Source organism: Poecilia latipinna, unplaced genomic scaffold, assembly GCF_001443285.1.
Source record: "Poecilia latipinna isolate Pla-1442-1.1 unplaced genomic scaffold, P_latipinna-1.0 Scaffold320, whole genome shotgun sequence".
Lineage (NCBI taxonomy): Eukaryota > Metazoa > Chordata > Actinopteri > Cyprinodontiformes > Poeciliidae > Poecilia > Poecilia latipinna.
Genome location: NW_015112936.1, coordinates 384,162 through 399,333, shown reverse-complemented (window position 1 = coordinate 399,333; position 15,172 = coordinate 384,162). Strand labels below are relative to the sequence as shown.

Sequence of the window (15,172 nt, the reverse complement as noted above, 5' to 3'; positions counted from 1 at the left end):
CATGAACACAAAATCATGGCCAACAGTCAGGAAACAAATCAAACATCAAAGTGCAACTTTGTGGTTTCATGTAAACATTCTGACACATCGTCAAATGTAAGAGCTAAAATATTAAATCTTTTTTTTTTTTTTTTAAGAAAATCTATTAGATAACAAAGAAGCTAGTTTGTTTCCATCAGCCTGTGAAACCCCTTAGTGATAACAGAGAATCTAAGTAAATGGTAAGATAGGTAACAAAATTGTCTATAAATTTGAAAACAATTGATGATGATTCTGCAAAAAGAAAGGACACGTTCTATAACTGTGTGGCTTGCAGACTTTATGGTCAAATAAGTGGTGTGTTTGTGGATTTATTCCACAGCTGATGACTCCTCACTGCAATATCATTAAGTACAAGTCAGACGTTTTGCTTCAGCTACAAGTCAGATGAATTCATCATTGTCAGAGTGCTTTATATTTTGGCAGAGGAAACGTTAGTTTTGGATAAAAAAAAGACTCACCACTTTATTGTGTTAAATTGAATTTATAAAGGGCTTCTTTTTTACCGTGTCTTATTTCCTTTTGGATTTTATCTTAATGGAATCATATATGAGGTGTGCAGTTAATGAAATTCAAATCCAAAATAAAGCTTGAAGAAAAGCCCTGTTTGCTTCTTTGTTCCAAAGTTCTGATCAGCAAAGACAGGGTTCCCCAAACTTTTTCCTGTGAGGGCCACATAACTTTTCCCTTCTCTGGTGGGGGGCCGGAGTCAGTTTGTAACAGAAAAAGTGTGACAATTGCAGGAGTGCCTAAATGTAAAAATTTATTTCCCAGAAAGCACAATCAAATAAACCCCTCAGGATTCTTCACAGAACCAAAGTCAGGAAATAACACTATTTATGAAATAAATACCGTATTTTCCGCACTACAAGCTGCAATCCCAGAGTTAAAAAAAAAACAAAAACAAAAAAAAAAACGTAAACATACACATATAAGCTGCACCGGACTATAAACCGCAGATATCTCTGCCGCTCCAGGAATTCCACAACGATGCAGCAGCAGAGGGGGGCGGACACCCAATATATGAGTCATAACAGGTCAATTGACTGTCACATTTATTACGGTTGAAAAAGAAAAATTTGCCAAGTTTACATTTAGTTGAACTGATTACGGTAGTTTCCAAACAGTAACTGCAACAGTAAAAGTGCTGATCCTTCGTGTCTGCTTCTAGCATGTGCTAAATGAAAATGGGCGCTTTGTCTTCTTCAGATTTCAACAGCAGCTTGCATTCATTATTGTTGCACTACTTCCATCTATTGGATTCTAATGTGTATACCTCAAATTCTCATAATGATCCCAGTATTATTTAAAAAAAAAAGAAAAATCTTCTTTTTCCCCTCAATGCTATTTAACTGATCAACAACATTCTCAAATTTCAATTCCCTATTAAAACCTAATTCCGTCTTAATGGGCGCTTTCTTCTTTTATTTCCAATTTTGACTTCCAGTGATTCACTTCCTGCTAAAGAGCCCCCTGATGGTTGAAGAAAAATCTACACATAAGCCGCACCAGGCTATAAGATGCAAGGTTCAAAGCTTAGGAAAAAAGTAGCGGCTTATAGTCCGGGAAATATGGTATATATAAAAAAATCTAAATGCTCTCTGGTGTTGTTCAGGGGGCCGGACCAAATGTGGAGGTGGGTCGGATCTGGCCCGCAGGCTGTAGTTTGGGGACCACTGAGCAAAGAGGCTGAATAAAATGTACAAAGTTGGGTGTGATCAACACCCAGTTCTTCACATTCCCATTAGACACGAGAATTTGTTTTGGACTGGATGGGGATGGAACATGCAACAGCTGTTGCATTTTCTTAAAGGTTGAAATACTTCCATCTTTATAAGGTGGAAGTAACAAGAATTGTGTGACTTTGAAATAATCATGTCAACACCAGTTACATGCATGACAGAGTTCACAACATGAATGAAGTGGTAAATGGAAAAATACTCACAGGATCCAAACATACGCTCCACTAGGAAGTTTACAATTCTCCTGTAGCTCTGATTGTTTGTTGATGGTTGTTGTCCTGCTGTAAGGTGACCATTTTAAGTTTCCTATTTCATTGTGTAAAAGAGGTTCTGTGATGTGAGATAAAGCCACTGCACTGCTGGTCAAAAGGGCCAGAATGATGAGACTCTTTCTTGACCTTTCTTTAGCCCTACAAACTGATTCAAGCTCGACAGTTTTTGTCTCTATTCTGTGATATTTGTTTACATTGTTACTGATAAAAGTGCATCTTTTAGAGCCTTGGTCTAAAAAATCTCCTGAGTCAAAAGATGTTAACAAGGCCGTTAAATATGCTGTGGAAAGGATGAACAACATTGCAAAGGGCAGGATGTTGTTCAAGCTGGTCTCAGTTACCAGTGCTGAAAAACAGGTAGAACTGATCTTTCTTAAACAAATTAATGTACCCTACCAAAACATACTTCTAATCACTGTTTTATCTGGATCTTTCTGCAGGAAAGCAGTAAGATCAAGTATCAAATCGATGCAATCGTCAAAGCAAGCAAATGTCCTAAGTGGAAAAACTATGACATTAAAAGCTGCATTTTGGACAAAACGGTAAATCTTTTCACCCTCTGTTCTCTATGCAACTATTAAGGAAAAGTTTAAATATTCATTCAACAGTTATTGTTGTCTTCTCTTTCACAGCAACTATTGTGCCACTTTATTGTGATTTTGAACCCCCGCAACAGCATACACACTCTGAAATCCAAGAAATGCAGTAAACTTAAAAAGAATGGTTAATACTTTTTTACAATGTCAAGACAACCAAAGATCATCCCATTATTTCCATGCTGGAGATTTTAGGTTATCAGTAACAATACATGAAGTTACCTTTAAAATGAATTACACAAAGTAGCATCTAAACCCAAAAGTAAAATCAAACTTCAATAAAATCAGTGAGGTTATGTGTTTGTTTTGTCTAATGCAAGCTTTACTTTTAAATTCTATTTCTTTTTTAATTTAATCATTAGAAATCATAGTCAGGCAGAGAGAGAGAAAGAGGTGCAAAGCCATGAAACAGGAACAGCAGTCTTCATGATAAAAGGAAGTAAGTTTCCAGCCTGAAGAATTATAGAAATAGTTGAGACTATTTCTTATTTCAAAACAATAAAGTTTTAAAGAATTAAGTCTTTAAAACTAAAACCAAAATACTTGTATTGATAATGTTTTCTCTTGTAAGAATGAACAACTGTAACTTTGGTTTTAAACAATAAGAATAATGGATGATTCCCGTTTTCTTTTCAGAAGAACACCTATAATTACTCGCATTATGATTATTATAAGAGTAACTAATAAGGCATGATTATCATAATATTATAAATTACTGCTAAATCTAAAGCTAAAGAGGTTATAGATGTGATTTTGATAATGAACTTGAAATGATGTAAAATATGTAACTGCAATCAGAGATCACTGATGTTGTGTTGGAGGTAGATAGTAGGTAAAGGATTAGAGGAAAGAGGAACTAGAAGGTGAGTAGAGATGACCAACACCTCAGAGTTTGATGATTTGGAAACAGTTTGTTGCAAGACTGTGCAGGTATAGAGTTTAGGGAGACATTTGAGCAACACCAGGACATGAACACAGAGATCAGGTCATAATGTCTCTAAGACATTGATGGACACGAGGTCATCTATTCAAACAGACGGCCAATAAAACAACCATAATCAACAGTGACAGCTAATGCAAGTGTATCTATAGGGTGGAGAAACCCTATAAAAGGTGAAAGCAAAAGAGGAACCTTTGGTTGGATCCCCCAGGCAGATTTTAGCCAAAATTGAGATGGACAAAGAACTCTGCAGCTGAAGAAGATCCTGAACCACAGATAGTGAAAGACTGGACCAACCTGTCAGCCCCACAACACGTGGCCTCAAATTGCACTTCTCTCATTATCTAAATTCAGACCCCAAAGGCAAAGAAGAGGAGCTGGGGCTTTCTTTCCGTGCGGTCAGCTCGCCTACATCTCAGCGGACCAGAAAAAGATCTTGAAACAAGGTGAAGGGGGCTTCAGATCTGCAAAACAAGAAGCTGAGGACCGCTACAGAAAGTCACCCTAAGATCCAAGACCTGCAGCTCTACATCAGTACTCTTCCTGCCAGCACCTAAGGCCAGTGTGACCTCACATCCATGCAGAGACGCCTGCCCTCATCGATCAGCGTTGTGAGTCTCCTCCTGCTGGAACACGTTCATCAGGCTGGTTCTGAAGTTTGAAATTCCATACACCGTCCATCTTTCAAAGGTTCTCTATTTAGTTTTCAGTGTCAGCATTAGGGAAAGATAGGATAGATAGGTTGATTGATTTTTCTGATTTAATTATTTCTGCTACTGCATTAAGCTGTACTGACTGCTGCAAAATTGTCTTACTAATAAAATATTTAGCATAAAGAAAAATCTAAAAGATGTTGTGGACATTCATTTAATGAGTCACCTCAAAGTTCTTTGATGGTTGTAAAATAGCTATGACGCCTTATTCTGGAGAGAAAAAGGTGGAAAACGTTTCATAGACTTCTTTAACCCCAAAACTGTTGCACCTCATTCGATGGAGAACAACCAAAAAGTCATACATTTATCTTTTATAATTGTTGGCAAAAATGGATTAAATAAATTTTGGTATAAGCTTTATCTGTTTTTTGTAACTTTTTTGTACAATTGTAGTGTCTCTTTTAATACTACCCTATCCGGGTGAAGCCACACTGTATTTTCCATTTCTGACAGAAGAGTGAGCTCCAGATTCCATGCTTAAATATCGATCTGATTTTATGGTGACTAAACATAAGTCGTCTTGGTTACAACGTTAGGGGAAAATTACCCTCACTGTGTTAGAACAGGAGGTTGTCCGGGTTGGAAATTTTAAAATTGTTTCTCTTTGTTGCTAAACAGCTCAGCTCAATGGATACTTTTCAGATTTCTATTTCAAACGTTCTGGAAGACCATATCTGCTTTCTTTCCACTTTTGCCACTTAGTGAATAAATTGCTTAAACTCCCATCGTCACAGTGAAGTTTGTTACTGTAATGTCTTTCCACTTTATCTTTCCACTTTTGCCACTTTGTGAATACATTGCTTAAACCTCCATCGTCATAGTGAAGTTTGCTACTGTTATGTAATTAAACCTGTAAATGTTCCACAGATGTTAATACTCAAGCAAGGGTACGATAAACTATGTAGACAGAAGGAAGTGCTTCAGTCTCTATGAAAATGTTAAGGCATTGTGGAAGTAAAAATACTTTGGACTGTCCAAATCACCAAACACACAGATTTGTGACATTTTGTGCCTAACAGTTTTACATTGACAATGTTTTCCTCATTTCAGCATTTATTTACTCTACCTGTTTTACAGTTTGACTTTTAAAGGCCCCTAAGCTTGTGAAACATAATCACATAAATCATATATTTTATTTTATCTCACAGAGATGAGAAACTTTTTAAATTCCACACAGATCTTTCATGAGATTTTTATGGCACATAATCTTCATTTGTTCTGATACATACTAAGCAATTCAGATATAAATTTGTGGTATGCAATCTGTACTAACAACACCCAAAGTTTATATTTGTCACTTTTTTAATTCAGTAAGTCTAAGAAATAAACATATTGGCACCAAAATTTGCAACTGAATACTTCACAGTTTTTCTTAAAAAAAATGTTTTATGGAAAATAGCTGTAAATTTAATTCCCTCTGTATCACATGTTTTTTTTTATTTATTTTTTTTATATTTTATTTTCCAAAATCTTTTTCATTGTCCAAATGTTATGAAAAAAAAAACAAAGTTTTTCAGATGTTTTTAGTTCCTCAGAGATACTTTTTCTTCCTTTCACTGAGTTCGGAAGTGGTCAGACACTGGTCTCTATGTGAGGGGACATCTTAAAGCTCAGCATATGGGACAGCAGTCTGTGCTGGTGTTGGTACCTGACACAAACACAAATCCACGAAAGTTATCAATAAAAATCAAGAGAATCAAAATACATGCAAGTTAAAATGATGTCTGGCTCCACCAAGAGGCCAACAAGTGTTACTACATCTTTAAGCATCTGTGATAAACGTACTGAAAATATTAATGCAGTGTCGATACAGCACTTGTAAAGTTAAGTATTTTTCAAGATAATACCCCAGTGGCAACATAAAATCCTTTTTGTGAATAAAAACACCCACTCACTTGTTGATGACCCTTTGAATCTCTCTGTTTTCCTCCTCTCTGAGTTTGAGCAGAAACTGATCCAAGATGGGTAGCTCCAAGTTCAGATACTGAGCAACCTGAGCACAAGAAAGGGAACTTGGTGTTTTATGAATAATATGACTGACTTTCACTCAAACACAGCTTTCATATTTAATAAAATACAAAATATTCTACAATAATTGATATACAAAGTGCAAAAAAAGTGAAGTAAATCTGTACCCCAAAGGTGTACTTTGAGGAACTGTTTTGCAAGCTTTGTACTGTCAGTAGTCTAGAAAATGTCCACTACTTTGTCCTAGAGGAAAGTTAAAACAAATTTGTTTGTTCTTTAGCGCTAATAAATGTATCTTTTGTCTACAGAATTCCCCTTCAGATTTTTTGGAACACCTAGGAAATCTATTGACCAGAAAAGAAAATGCAAGGATATCCTGTCTTAAAGGGTTATTAAATTTTAGAACTAGAATCTTGAACTAATTGACAACCTGTAGACAATTTTCATAACGCAAATGGATGGTAGCAAACTGTGGATCACAGTCATGAAACAAGTTTTATTTAACAAATGAACGCCATTAAAACCTCATCGGCCGTAGCTGTAACTCACATCATTGCTGACTTCTTCTTCATGCATGTCCATCAGGAAGATCTTCATGATGTCATCAGAGGGACCCTGCAGGATTCGTTCCCACAGTGGATGATCCCTGTGACTCAGCTTTTTTTTTTCTAGGAAAAGCAACAAGGACATTGGATCATCTTTACTCTTTCATTTATTCATTGGTCTCAGGTTGAACAGCTCAGCCTTACCTCCACTCTGGTGAATGCAGTACAACGCAAACTCCTGGGGATCATTTTCTATCTGCGTTACAAACAAATCAAGAGATAAACAGTAGATAATTCAACATGGGGTCTGTTCACTATTTTCCTGATTGAGCAAAAACAGAAATGTGCTGTAAGAGCAAGCATTATAAACTTGCCTTGAACTTGTTTAGCAGCTGTTCGATGACTTGGTCTGTGGTCATCCTGCTAGAGATGCGAACTTTAGTTGAAGTGTCAAATGACGGGGTGAATATAGAGGTCTGCAAAAGTCAATGGAAAAAAAAGAGGTAGCTCAGGATTTTATGAGGGATAAGATTGGAAGCTCAGTTAGCAGTCTGTGTATTACTTTTTGAGTTTGTCCTGCTGTAACATTTTGATTTTGTAGTATTTTTCCCCAAGGATTTTCATGCGATAGTAAAGGAATTATCTCACTTCATTTAGCTTCCCTTAACTTCACTTATTTTCCTTCATCAATATATAACCATCTGCCTCTGTATGTAATGTTTAACTGTCCACTGTTTAACTAAATCTACAAAATAACGACACCAACACAGTTTTACATTAAACATAAGATATTAACAAGTAAATTAACAAAACATCACTAAAACACATTGAAAAATCCCATCAACGAATAAGAGGAGTGAGGAAACTGGTGGACAAGGTGTTAAAAGTAAAAAAGTGAAAAGGCAGCCTCATTCAGGCCTCGTTACCCATGAACTTACTTTGTAGTTGTAAAAATGTCCGTTGATAGAAAAGCGATGCTGTTTTTCTTTCTCTCTTTGTGCTGCCGACTTGCCCCTGCCCTTCCTCCTCTTCACCAACGAGACATCGCTCATACAGCGAACAAGGTTGGACTCTGGCTCCAGCTCATGGCTCCTGTGCCTCATGGGACGCAGGGTGGCAGTCTCATAAACAGGAGGCCCTGTGAAACGTAAAAACATATTTTCCAATCCTACAAAACAAGGTTATCTTCCAGCACCATTTAAGTGCAGAGGAAGTTGATTTCAGTTGCAAACGAACGGTCAATAGAAGGGCAAAGAAGATCCTAAAATGATAAACCAAGGAACTCCAGTTTAAGTGATACTGCAAGCAGTAGATGTCAGGACGTAATGAAAACTGCCACTAATTTCAATAGCATGTTCATTAAGGCAATACAAATTACTAGAGAGGATATTTTATGCTATCTAGTAGATAATAATGAGCGTCTAAATCTCTACAAAGACATAATTTATAATTCATTGCCTTTAAAAGGTCCCCAGGCTGCATCCCACAATGACCAAAATAGCCAGATTGGACTTTGGAAAACTGCTATGTGTCCACAAAGGTAACCCTAAATGCAAAAAGAGAGGCACATTTTAAGGGTTTGGGAATAAAGTCCTTTGAAATGACCAGATAGGTAACTCAGTTTAATAAGAGGTTAACCAAAATTCCCCATGCTCAAATTGGGCAGCTGACAACAAACATCTCTTATTTTACTTTTAGTTTTATTTGTTACTCATGCAATGTTTCGGCCATTTTGTTGCCTTTTACAAACCAGGCATAATAATTTTGCCAGTTTTATAAGAAACATCAAAACGACCTGTGTGCAGCAGCCAGTTCTTTTATATTTTTTGACTCTATAGATTTAGTGTTGGTGATATGTCAGGTGACAACACACATTTGTGACGTCGGCTCCAAAATGTACTTGGTGCACCAAATACTTCCATTATTGTAATTTGGTAAACAATGACACTCGTAATGCAAATTTACATTAAAAGTGTCCGTTTTGCATGAAAAGTGTCATTATTTCTCCAATGACACTCAGTGGCAACCATCATAAACGTTCTTGGAGACTTCATTTGATTATGTCATGTTTATGACGGCACACGCCACTTCAAATAAAGCGTTACCGTAGAAACTTAAAGCCCAACCTGGTAAAGGATCTTTGACGACCGTTTCCTGTGCTGCCTCTGTCTCTGCCATCTCATCTATCTGGTGAAGCTCACTGTATTCTCCCCATCGTGACATAGTACTGAAAAAAGAGACAGACCCAGGACATGACATCACTTCCAACAGAGTCCTGTCAAAGTTTTCACCTTTGTACGTAAACATTACTTGCCTTATAAACCTCAGGCTTTTACAGTTTTAAATGAATATTTGTGTTTTAAAAAAAAATGATTAAAAGCTCTGAACCTTTTGCTCCCCAGAGGGCTGATTGGGCTGACAGGATCTAAAACAGAAGAAATCTGTAAGGGTGCTTTTATTTAGAAAGAAAGAAGGAAGTGGGAAAACATGGTGCTGGTGTCTAAAAAAAAATCAAAAATGAACCTGGTAAAGGATCTGTGAAGACTGTTTCTTGTGCTGCCTCTGGCTCTTTTATCTGGTGAACCTCACTGTGTTCTCCCCATCGTGACATCGTACTGCACAGAAACACACCCAGAAAATGACATCAGTCCACAGTCATACAAAAGTTTTTTACCTTTCCATTTAAAAATGATTAAAGTAAAAAAAACAAACAAAAAAAAACACCTTGTGCTGTTTTGACTGGTGGGATCAACTGAAGTTGGAGACTCAAGGGGAAGAATCTGTTTCTCATCCTGTATCTTCAGTCTGATTGGTCGTCGTACTCCCCAGGAGATGTTCAGAAAGCCCTCCACTATCACCTGTCCTCCATGCCCCTGCCACACAGACACATGCGTTGTTGCTCACATCCTTCTGTCGGCCTTCATTTAGTTATCCTTCAGCGATTCTCACAAACCAGAAGCAACTTAAAGCGCCGTGTCTCGCACCTGAGAATAGGTGAGATGCAGCTGAGTCTGGTCCTTCAGGTAGCAGTTGTAGGTGTTCAAAAGTGACAAAAACTCTGCTCTGAAATGAAGAAATAAATGAAATATGTTGCACAGCGAAATGAAGAACAGAGAAATGCAACGTCCTTGCGAAAGTACAATCAAATACACGCCACACTTCTCAGATTTGTTTAAAAACACTTTTTTTCCCCTTCCAACACGGATCTGAATACTTTTACAAGACATTGTAAACAGGAAATGTTTTTTGTGAGTTTTTTTTGTGTGTGTGTGTGGAATTAAGACATTTTCCAGAAAAATATCAGAAACATAGAATAAACAAAAAAATAAAACAGAAAGCCCTGAATCACCTAGTCAGCGTCCTCCCACTGCCTGCTTGGATCACTGCAGGCAGAGGAGCTTTGTTCATCTCTGTTCAGCTACTGTAGAGAGAGAGAAAAAACAACAGGATCAACTGTGATCACTTGTCAGCACAAATACAAAGCAGCCATGCTGAATCCTAAAGCATCAAGCAGTATACAACACAAAACCTGTGAGCCGTCAATGCTAAAACCGGTCTTCCTGCACTCGCACAACCATTGTAGCCTCAATCCTTTCAAAATGCTACTAGAAAATAAAAGTCTTACCACGTCCGACATTGAAAATCTGAGATAACCTCTTGATTTTGTCTTTGTCCCAGTCGATTTCTTCCTTCTGTGCTTTAAAAAGATTTTTCCAGCTCTTTCTTTCTCTGTCTGAAGTTATATTTATCCCGTTCTCCCTAACCGTCCCTTTACTCTTTCACTTTCTTTTTTTTTTTCCTGCATGTTTCCAAGAGATTTAATAACAGTGCTCCACCCAGTAACCAGTGATGACAGCGTAGGGCCAACCATTTGTTTATATTTTGCCCACAGACGCTGAAGCCTCCCACTGGAACCAGTGACTGCTGGAGCGTCTTTGCTCCTACTCTTCTTTTATTTCCTCTGGTTTTCTTTGACAGCGTAAAAGTAACAGCAGCAGTCGTTCATTTCATTGACATTTCCCTTTGTTCTTAGAATTGTCATCTGCCCCAACCTGTTAGTTGTGGTGAAGGAAATAACTGAGCTAGTCATTTCTCGTTGACAGTTGAACTAAAGAAGTGCTCAGAACCAGGAGCGACCCAATAAAGTTTTATACGGTTTCCAGAATTTGCTTTGTTGTCATTTGTTTGGGTTAAATTGAATGAAGATGGGGTCAGTTTTTAAATTGTCTCCATTGCTGTTGGAGGTGCACATTTATTTATTTATTTAATTTTAGAAATGATTAAAGCTTAAAAATGACTGAAAGAATAAAACATTTTTACGGTATAATTTCACTTAGTCAAAGAATCATATCAAACGTATATTTAGTAAAAAAAAAAATCTTATTTCATTTTATGGATAAAAAAATGGAGATTATAGATCATTTCCCCGTGAAAACATGTCAAAACCAAGGATGGTGTACATCAATAAGGATCTACACAATTATGTTCACTAACAAGATAATTCTATATGACATAAAAATAATTTTAGTGCCTAAAACAGAAAGAAGCTTAAATAACACAATTTTTTTCAGTTTTCTAATTGTGTCATGGCCACTTCCCTCAATTCAGACAAGCCTGAGGCAAGTTTCATTTAAACTGATTATTATCTACATGAGACAAGCAACACAGGCTATGTAAGCACGCCTTTTATATTATTCACTTCTGCTCAGAAAAAGACATGACCGGTGGGTGAAAAGCCACCGTGCACACCCAGTAACTCATCTTACTGCCTTCCTGTGTGTCATGCATGTGCCTATTCCCTCTTATAATCAACTTCCAATAGATAGTAATTCAAAGCCTTTGTTTTGCTAACACGATTGTTAGTCACAATAATTTTGTTTGAAACCCTCAATAATTATATCCCTTAATAAGATAAAATGGAACCGAACCGCCAATTCACTCACATAACACAAACGATACCAATCCTACATCTTTTCAGTGTTTGGTTCTGTGGAAAGCCACATCAAAATCGTTCTCCATGGCAGATCAAAAACAACTTCTCCCTACCTGGCCAGTCTTTCGTCTGATCTTCTGAACAACGATGTAGATTTCCACTACATGTTTAGAAGTCGAATGTTTGTGCATTTGTTTGCGTTCAAAGGTCTGAAGTACAGTTGGTGCAGCAGGAGGTGAGCCTGTGTAGCAACCCCAGAGCAGCTGGTTAATTATTGCAGAACACGTTGAGACAATCCTCAGAGGGAGTGGCTGACTGACACCAGATCTGACTTGACTTTAGAATGTGAGCATGTATGAGAGAGAGAGAGAGAGAGAAAGAAAGGTAAAGTGAGAGAGAAGTGGAAACAGAGGGAGAGCGATAGAGAAACAGCGTGTACAAACAAAAGGAGACTTGAGGATTTTCAAATCTTTGAATCTGATACAGACTCCTACTAGCTAAGCCTTTACTGCTGCTAAGTTCAGCAGCTTAATTCAAACTGCTTTACCCAGCATAAGTTAAAACATGCAAAGCAAATTATTCATCAGTACATCACAACTCTGAAGGTCTGGTTGACTGCTTAACCTTGGTTGACAAGAGACATGGTTTCTTTTATATTTCTTATATTTCAAAGACACTTCCCGTAAAACATTACGGTATAACAATTATGTCTTCAGAGAATTTAGCGAGTGCACAGTTTTAAACTGGCAATTTGTATTTCTACACAGCAAAGTTTAGAATGTAAAGCAATAATGAAGATACTTTCTGAAACTTCCCAGGTATGCTTTTGAAACATCTTTGCAAATTTTGCAGCATGTACAGTTCACTTTCCCACAACTTACCAAAGTCTGAATTCTCAAAAACAAAGAATAATTTATTCAGAGAGCAAAGAAAGAAACTTTGAGCAAGGAGACAACAGAAACTTCCTCTTCCCTGTTGATTGCTTCCCAGGTGTGTCTAGTTTTCCTCATTACCCTCCCTGTGTATTTAAGTCTACCTGTGTCCTCGTCTAAAGTCAGTTCTGTCTTATGTTCTCTGCTCTCCAGTTGTACTGTATAGTCCTGGTTATCATTTAGCTCTCGTTTTCAGTCCTCATTGCATCAGTTGCTACCGGTAATTAGCTGTGTGCTAAACTCTCTGCCGTGCCACCTGATCTGGACCTTTTTGAGCCACATTTACCATTAAATTCATCATCATCTTCATCACAACCTGGGTCTCTGTGTTCATCCTCACCACCTCTCACTCACCAATTCATGACACAATGTATAGAAGTTAACTGATTTTACATTGACAGGATTAAGAAAAGTGTGTCACGATGATGGAGCTATGCAATATTTAATTATTTGCCACACAACATCAACATGTTTGATCACAGATTATTTAAATCCTCGTCCTTACTTTGATTTTCCACAACTTCTCGCCATTTTACTAAGCCATCTATTTCAGCTGTCAGTACTTTATTGTGCTTGCCTGCTTGTAAAAATGTTTGATCTGACAAAACAAGTAACATAAAACGGGGAAGTAAAGGATGTGAAACCCAAACAGGACAAAGGAGCAGAACCCACTGCTGGCAGAGCTCTTTCCATTTTACAGAGTATCTCTCTTGTCTCCCCTTCTTAAGACACTGCTAGGCTTGCTAAAAGTTCTCCTGTCTGCTCTGACAACGTGTCACTGCAGGAGCTCTCCTAAGGTAAGAGTCCTTTAATGTGTAAGATTTTTCTTAAAATGAAGTCACCAGGCATTACCTATAGTTCAAGATTTCTTTGTGGGTCCAGGGATTTGTCCACAACTTAAAGGCTGCTTCTAGGTTCTAGAAGGGACTTTCCAGAACTTGCAAGACACTTTCTTGGAACCTTTAAAAAACATTAAAAGTTTCTCTGCTAGAACTTATCAAGTACTCTGTGCAAACTTATTGGCAAGTTTTCCAGAATGTACCAGGTACATTTTCATGTGCAGTCATCTTGTGCCAAGTTTTAGAAAGAAGTCTTGAAATTTTAGGAAAGTACCTGGTAAGATCTATGAAAGCAACCAGTAAGTTCGAGAATGTGATAAGCTGTTACGTCTTGGTATTTCTTAGCTTTTTAATTTATTTTACAACACTTCTGGTCATTCTTCTTTCCTTCATTCCGCTCTTATTTCCTTCTTTCTCACTGAGTCTTTATGAAATTGGATGAACATTTATGGGTATATAATTATCTACTTTTTTATTTGGACAGTATTGGAAATAAGTGTCTTTTTATATCTTAAAAGAAAGTCCAGGATAGATCTGACTTGTAACTGAATGCTGAGTCTCCCTTCAACTGATTCATCTGCAAGTGTTCGGCAAGTTTTGGCAAGTAGCTTTTTGGTAATCATCTAGTTGCTGCAAAAACACTTGAAGACCTGACAGACACGGGTCATGACAAAGCTTGGATTGTTTGATAAGTTGTATGTACAAAGACCCTGGGTTTCTCGAGGTTACATTCCTCCTTATATCTCTGCAGTAAAATCAATTTCTCTATCACCTTTTAAGTAGAACAATTGTGCTGAAATCAATCACAGTCCAAGTTCCAAACAAAATATTTAAAGGATCTTCAGAAGACCTGGAAAAGTCTTTTATTTAACAGCACAGCATGTACCATAAAAACTGATCTCTGAGTCACTAAAGACTGTGTTAGAATTTTGTGCAATATACATAAAAACAAAAAGTGTTGGTTTTGTATGCGACTGCTGCTCTATCAGCAGAGGGAGCCAGAGGATCTCCAGATATTTTCATGATTTTTAAAGCCAGAGCGTTTAGAGAAGTAAGCTACTTTGTCACTGTGTGTGTTTCTATTCTGTTTATTTTAGAATAGATCTTATTTAGTTCCAGCTAAATAACTTATTTAGAGTTTTCCCCCGTTTGTAGGCTTCTTGTAGAAGAACCAAAAAAAGAGGCGAAGCTATCACTTAGCAAACAGCGTCACCTAGTGGACAATAAAAAGAAGAACAAACAGGTTTACTGTAAGTAGTTTTCACCAAACGGGAGGTATTGCACCAAATACATTTTTTTTAATGACTTTTCTCTGATGTTAGCACGAGTTATTTACTAAACAAATAAATATTACACAAATGTGTAAATATTTTTATTATAAATAGATCCTTGTTTAACTGAAAAATATTTATATGCATACCCCTTCTATTTAAACCATTTGTATGCTTTCCACTATTCTATTCTATTCTATTCTATTCTATTCTATTCTATTCTATTCTATTCTATTCTATTCTATTCTATTCTCATCTGCTTTTGAAGTATTGCATGCTGAAACATCAGTTCAAGTTATTTTTGCCACTATTCTGACATGTTCATGAAACCACAAATCATAAGTTAACCTTCCCCCCCAAAAAAAACACACCTTAATGATGA

General features: G+C 37.1%; 1 protein-coding gene and 1 long non-coding RNA gene across 6 annotated transcripts in view; one reads left to right on the top strand and one right to left on the bottom strand.

The window, feature by feature from the left end:
- Positions 1–12,132, top strand: part of LOC106949039 (uncharacterized) — a 15,214-nt gene extending 3,082 nt beyond the window's left edge. Inside the window, exons 2-5 of the long non-coding RNA XR_001425308.1 lie at positions 2,277–2,410; positions 2,494–2,595; positions 2,686–3,042; positions 12,109–12,132. This is a non-coding gene — a long non-coding RNA (uncharacterized LOC106949039). The remainder of the gene's footprint in view (positions 1–2,276; positions 2,411–2,493; positions 2,596–2,685; positions 3,043–12,108) is intronic.
- Positions 5,417–12,725, bottom strand: rassf6 (Ras association domain family member 6). Of its 5 annotated transcripts, none has more exons than XM_015035006.1 (14): positions 12,630–12,723; positions 11,862–12,084; positions 10,165–10,236; positions 9,800–9,878; positions 9,540–9,688; positions 9,339–9,430; positions 9,204–9,240; positions 8,942–9,042; positions 7,754–7,953; positions 7,190–7,291; positions 7,020–7,071; positions 6,820–6,938; positions 6,198–6,295; positions 5,417–5,950 (listed from the first exon to the last, which is right to left on the bottom strand). In XM_015035006.1, exons 3-14 carry the CDS (start codon positions 10,221–10,223, stop codon positions 5,875–5,877), a joined length of 1,164 nt encoding a protein of 387 aa, XP_014890492.1. In that variant the 5' UTR covers positions 10,224–10,236; positions 11,862–12,084; positions 12,630–12,723; the 3' UTR covers positions 5,417–5,874. The 5 variants fall into 5 exon arrangements, with proteins under 5 accessions (XP_014890492.1, XP_014890493.1, XP_014890494.1 ...); XM_015035007.1 differs by having other exon boundaries at positions 11,862–11,989; positions 12,630–12,716; XM_015035008.1 differs by lacking the exon at positions 11,862–12,084 and having other exon boundaries at positions 12,630–12,725.
- Between the last annotated feature and the right edge of the window lie 2,447 nt (positions 12,726–15,172).

Coding starts and splice junctions, on each gene's coding strand:
- rassf6 (XM_015035008.1), bottom strand. CDS start 10,223: ATGAACAAAGCTCCTCTGCCTGCAGTGATCCAAGCAGGCAGTGGGAGG. Junction 9,431..9,539: donor ACCAGTCAAAACAGCACAAG/GTGTTTTTTTTT, acceptor GTTTCTGTGCAG/TACGATGTCACGATGGGGAG. Junction 6,296..6,819: donor AAGAAGAAGTCAGCAATGAT/GTGAGTTACAGC, acceptor TCTTGTGCTCAG/GTTGCTCAGTATCTGAACTT.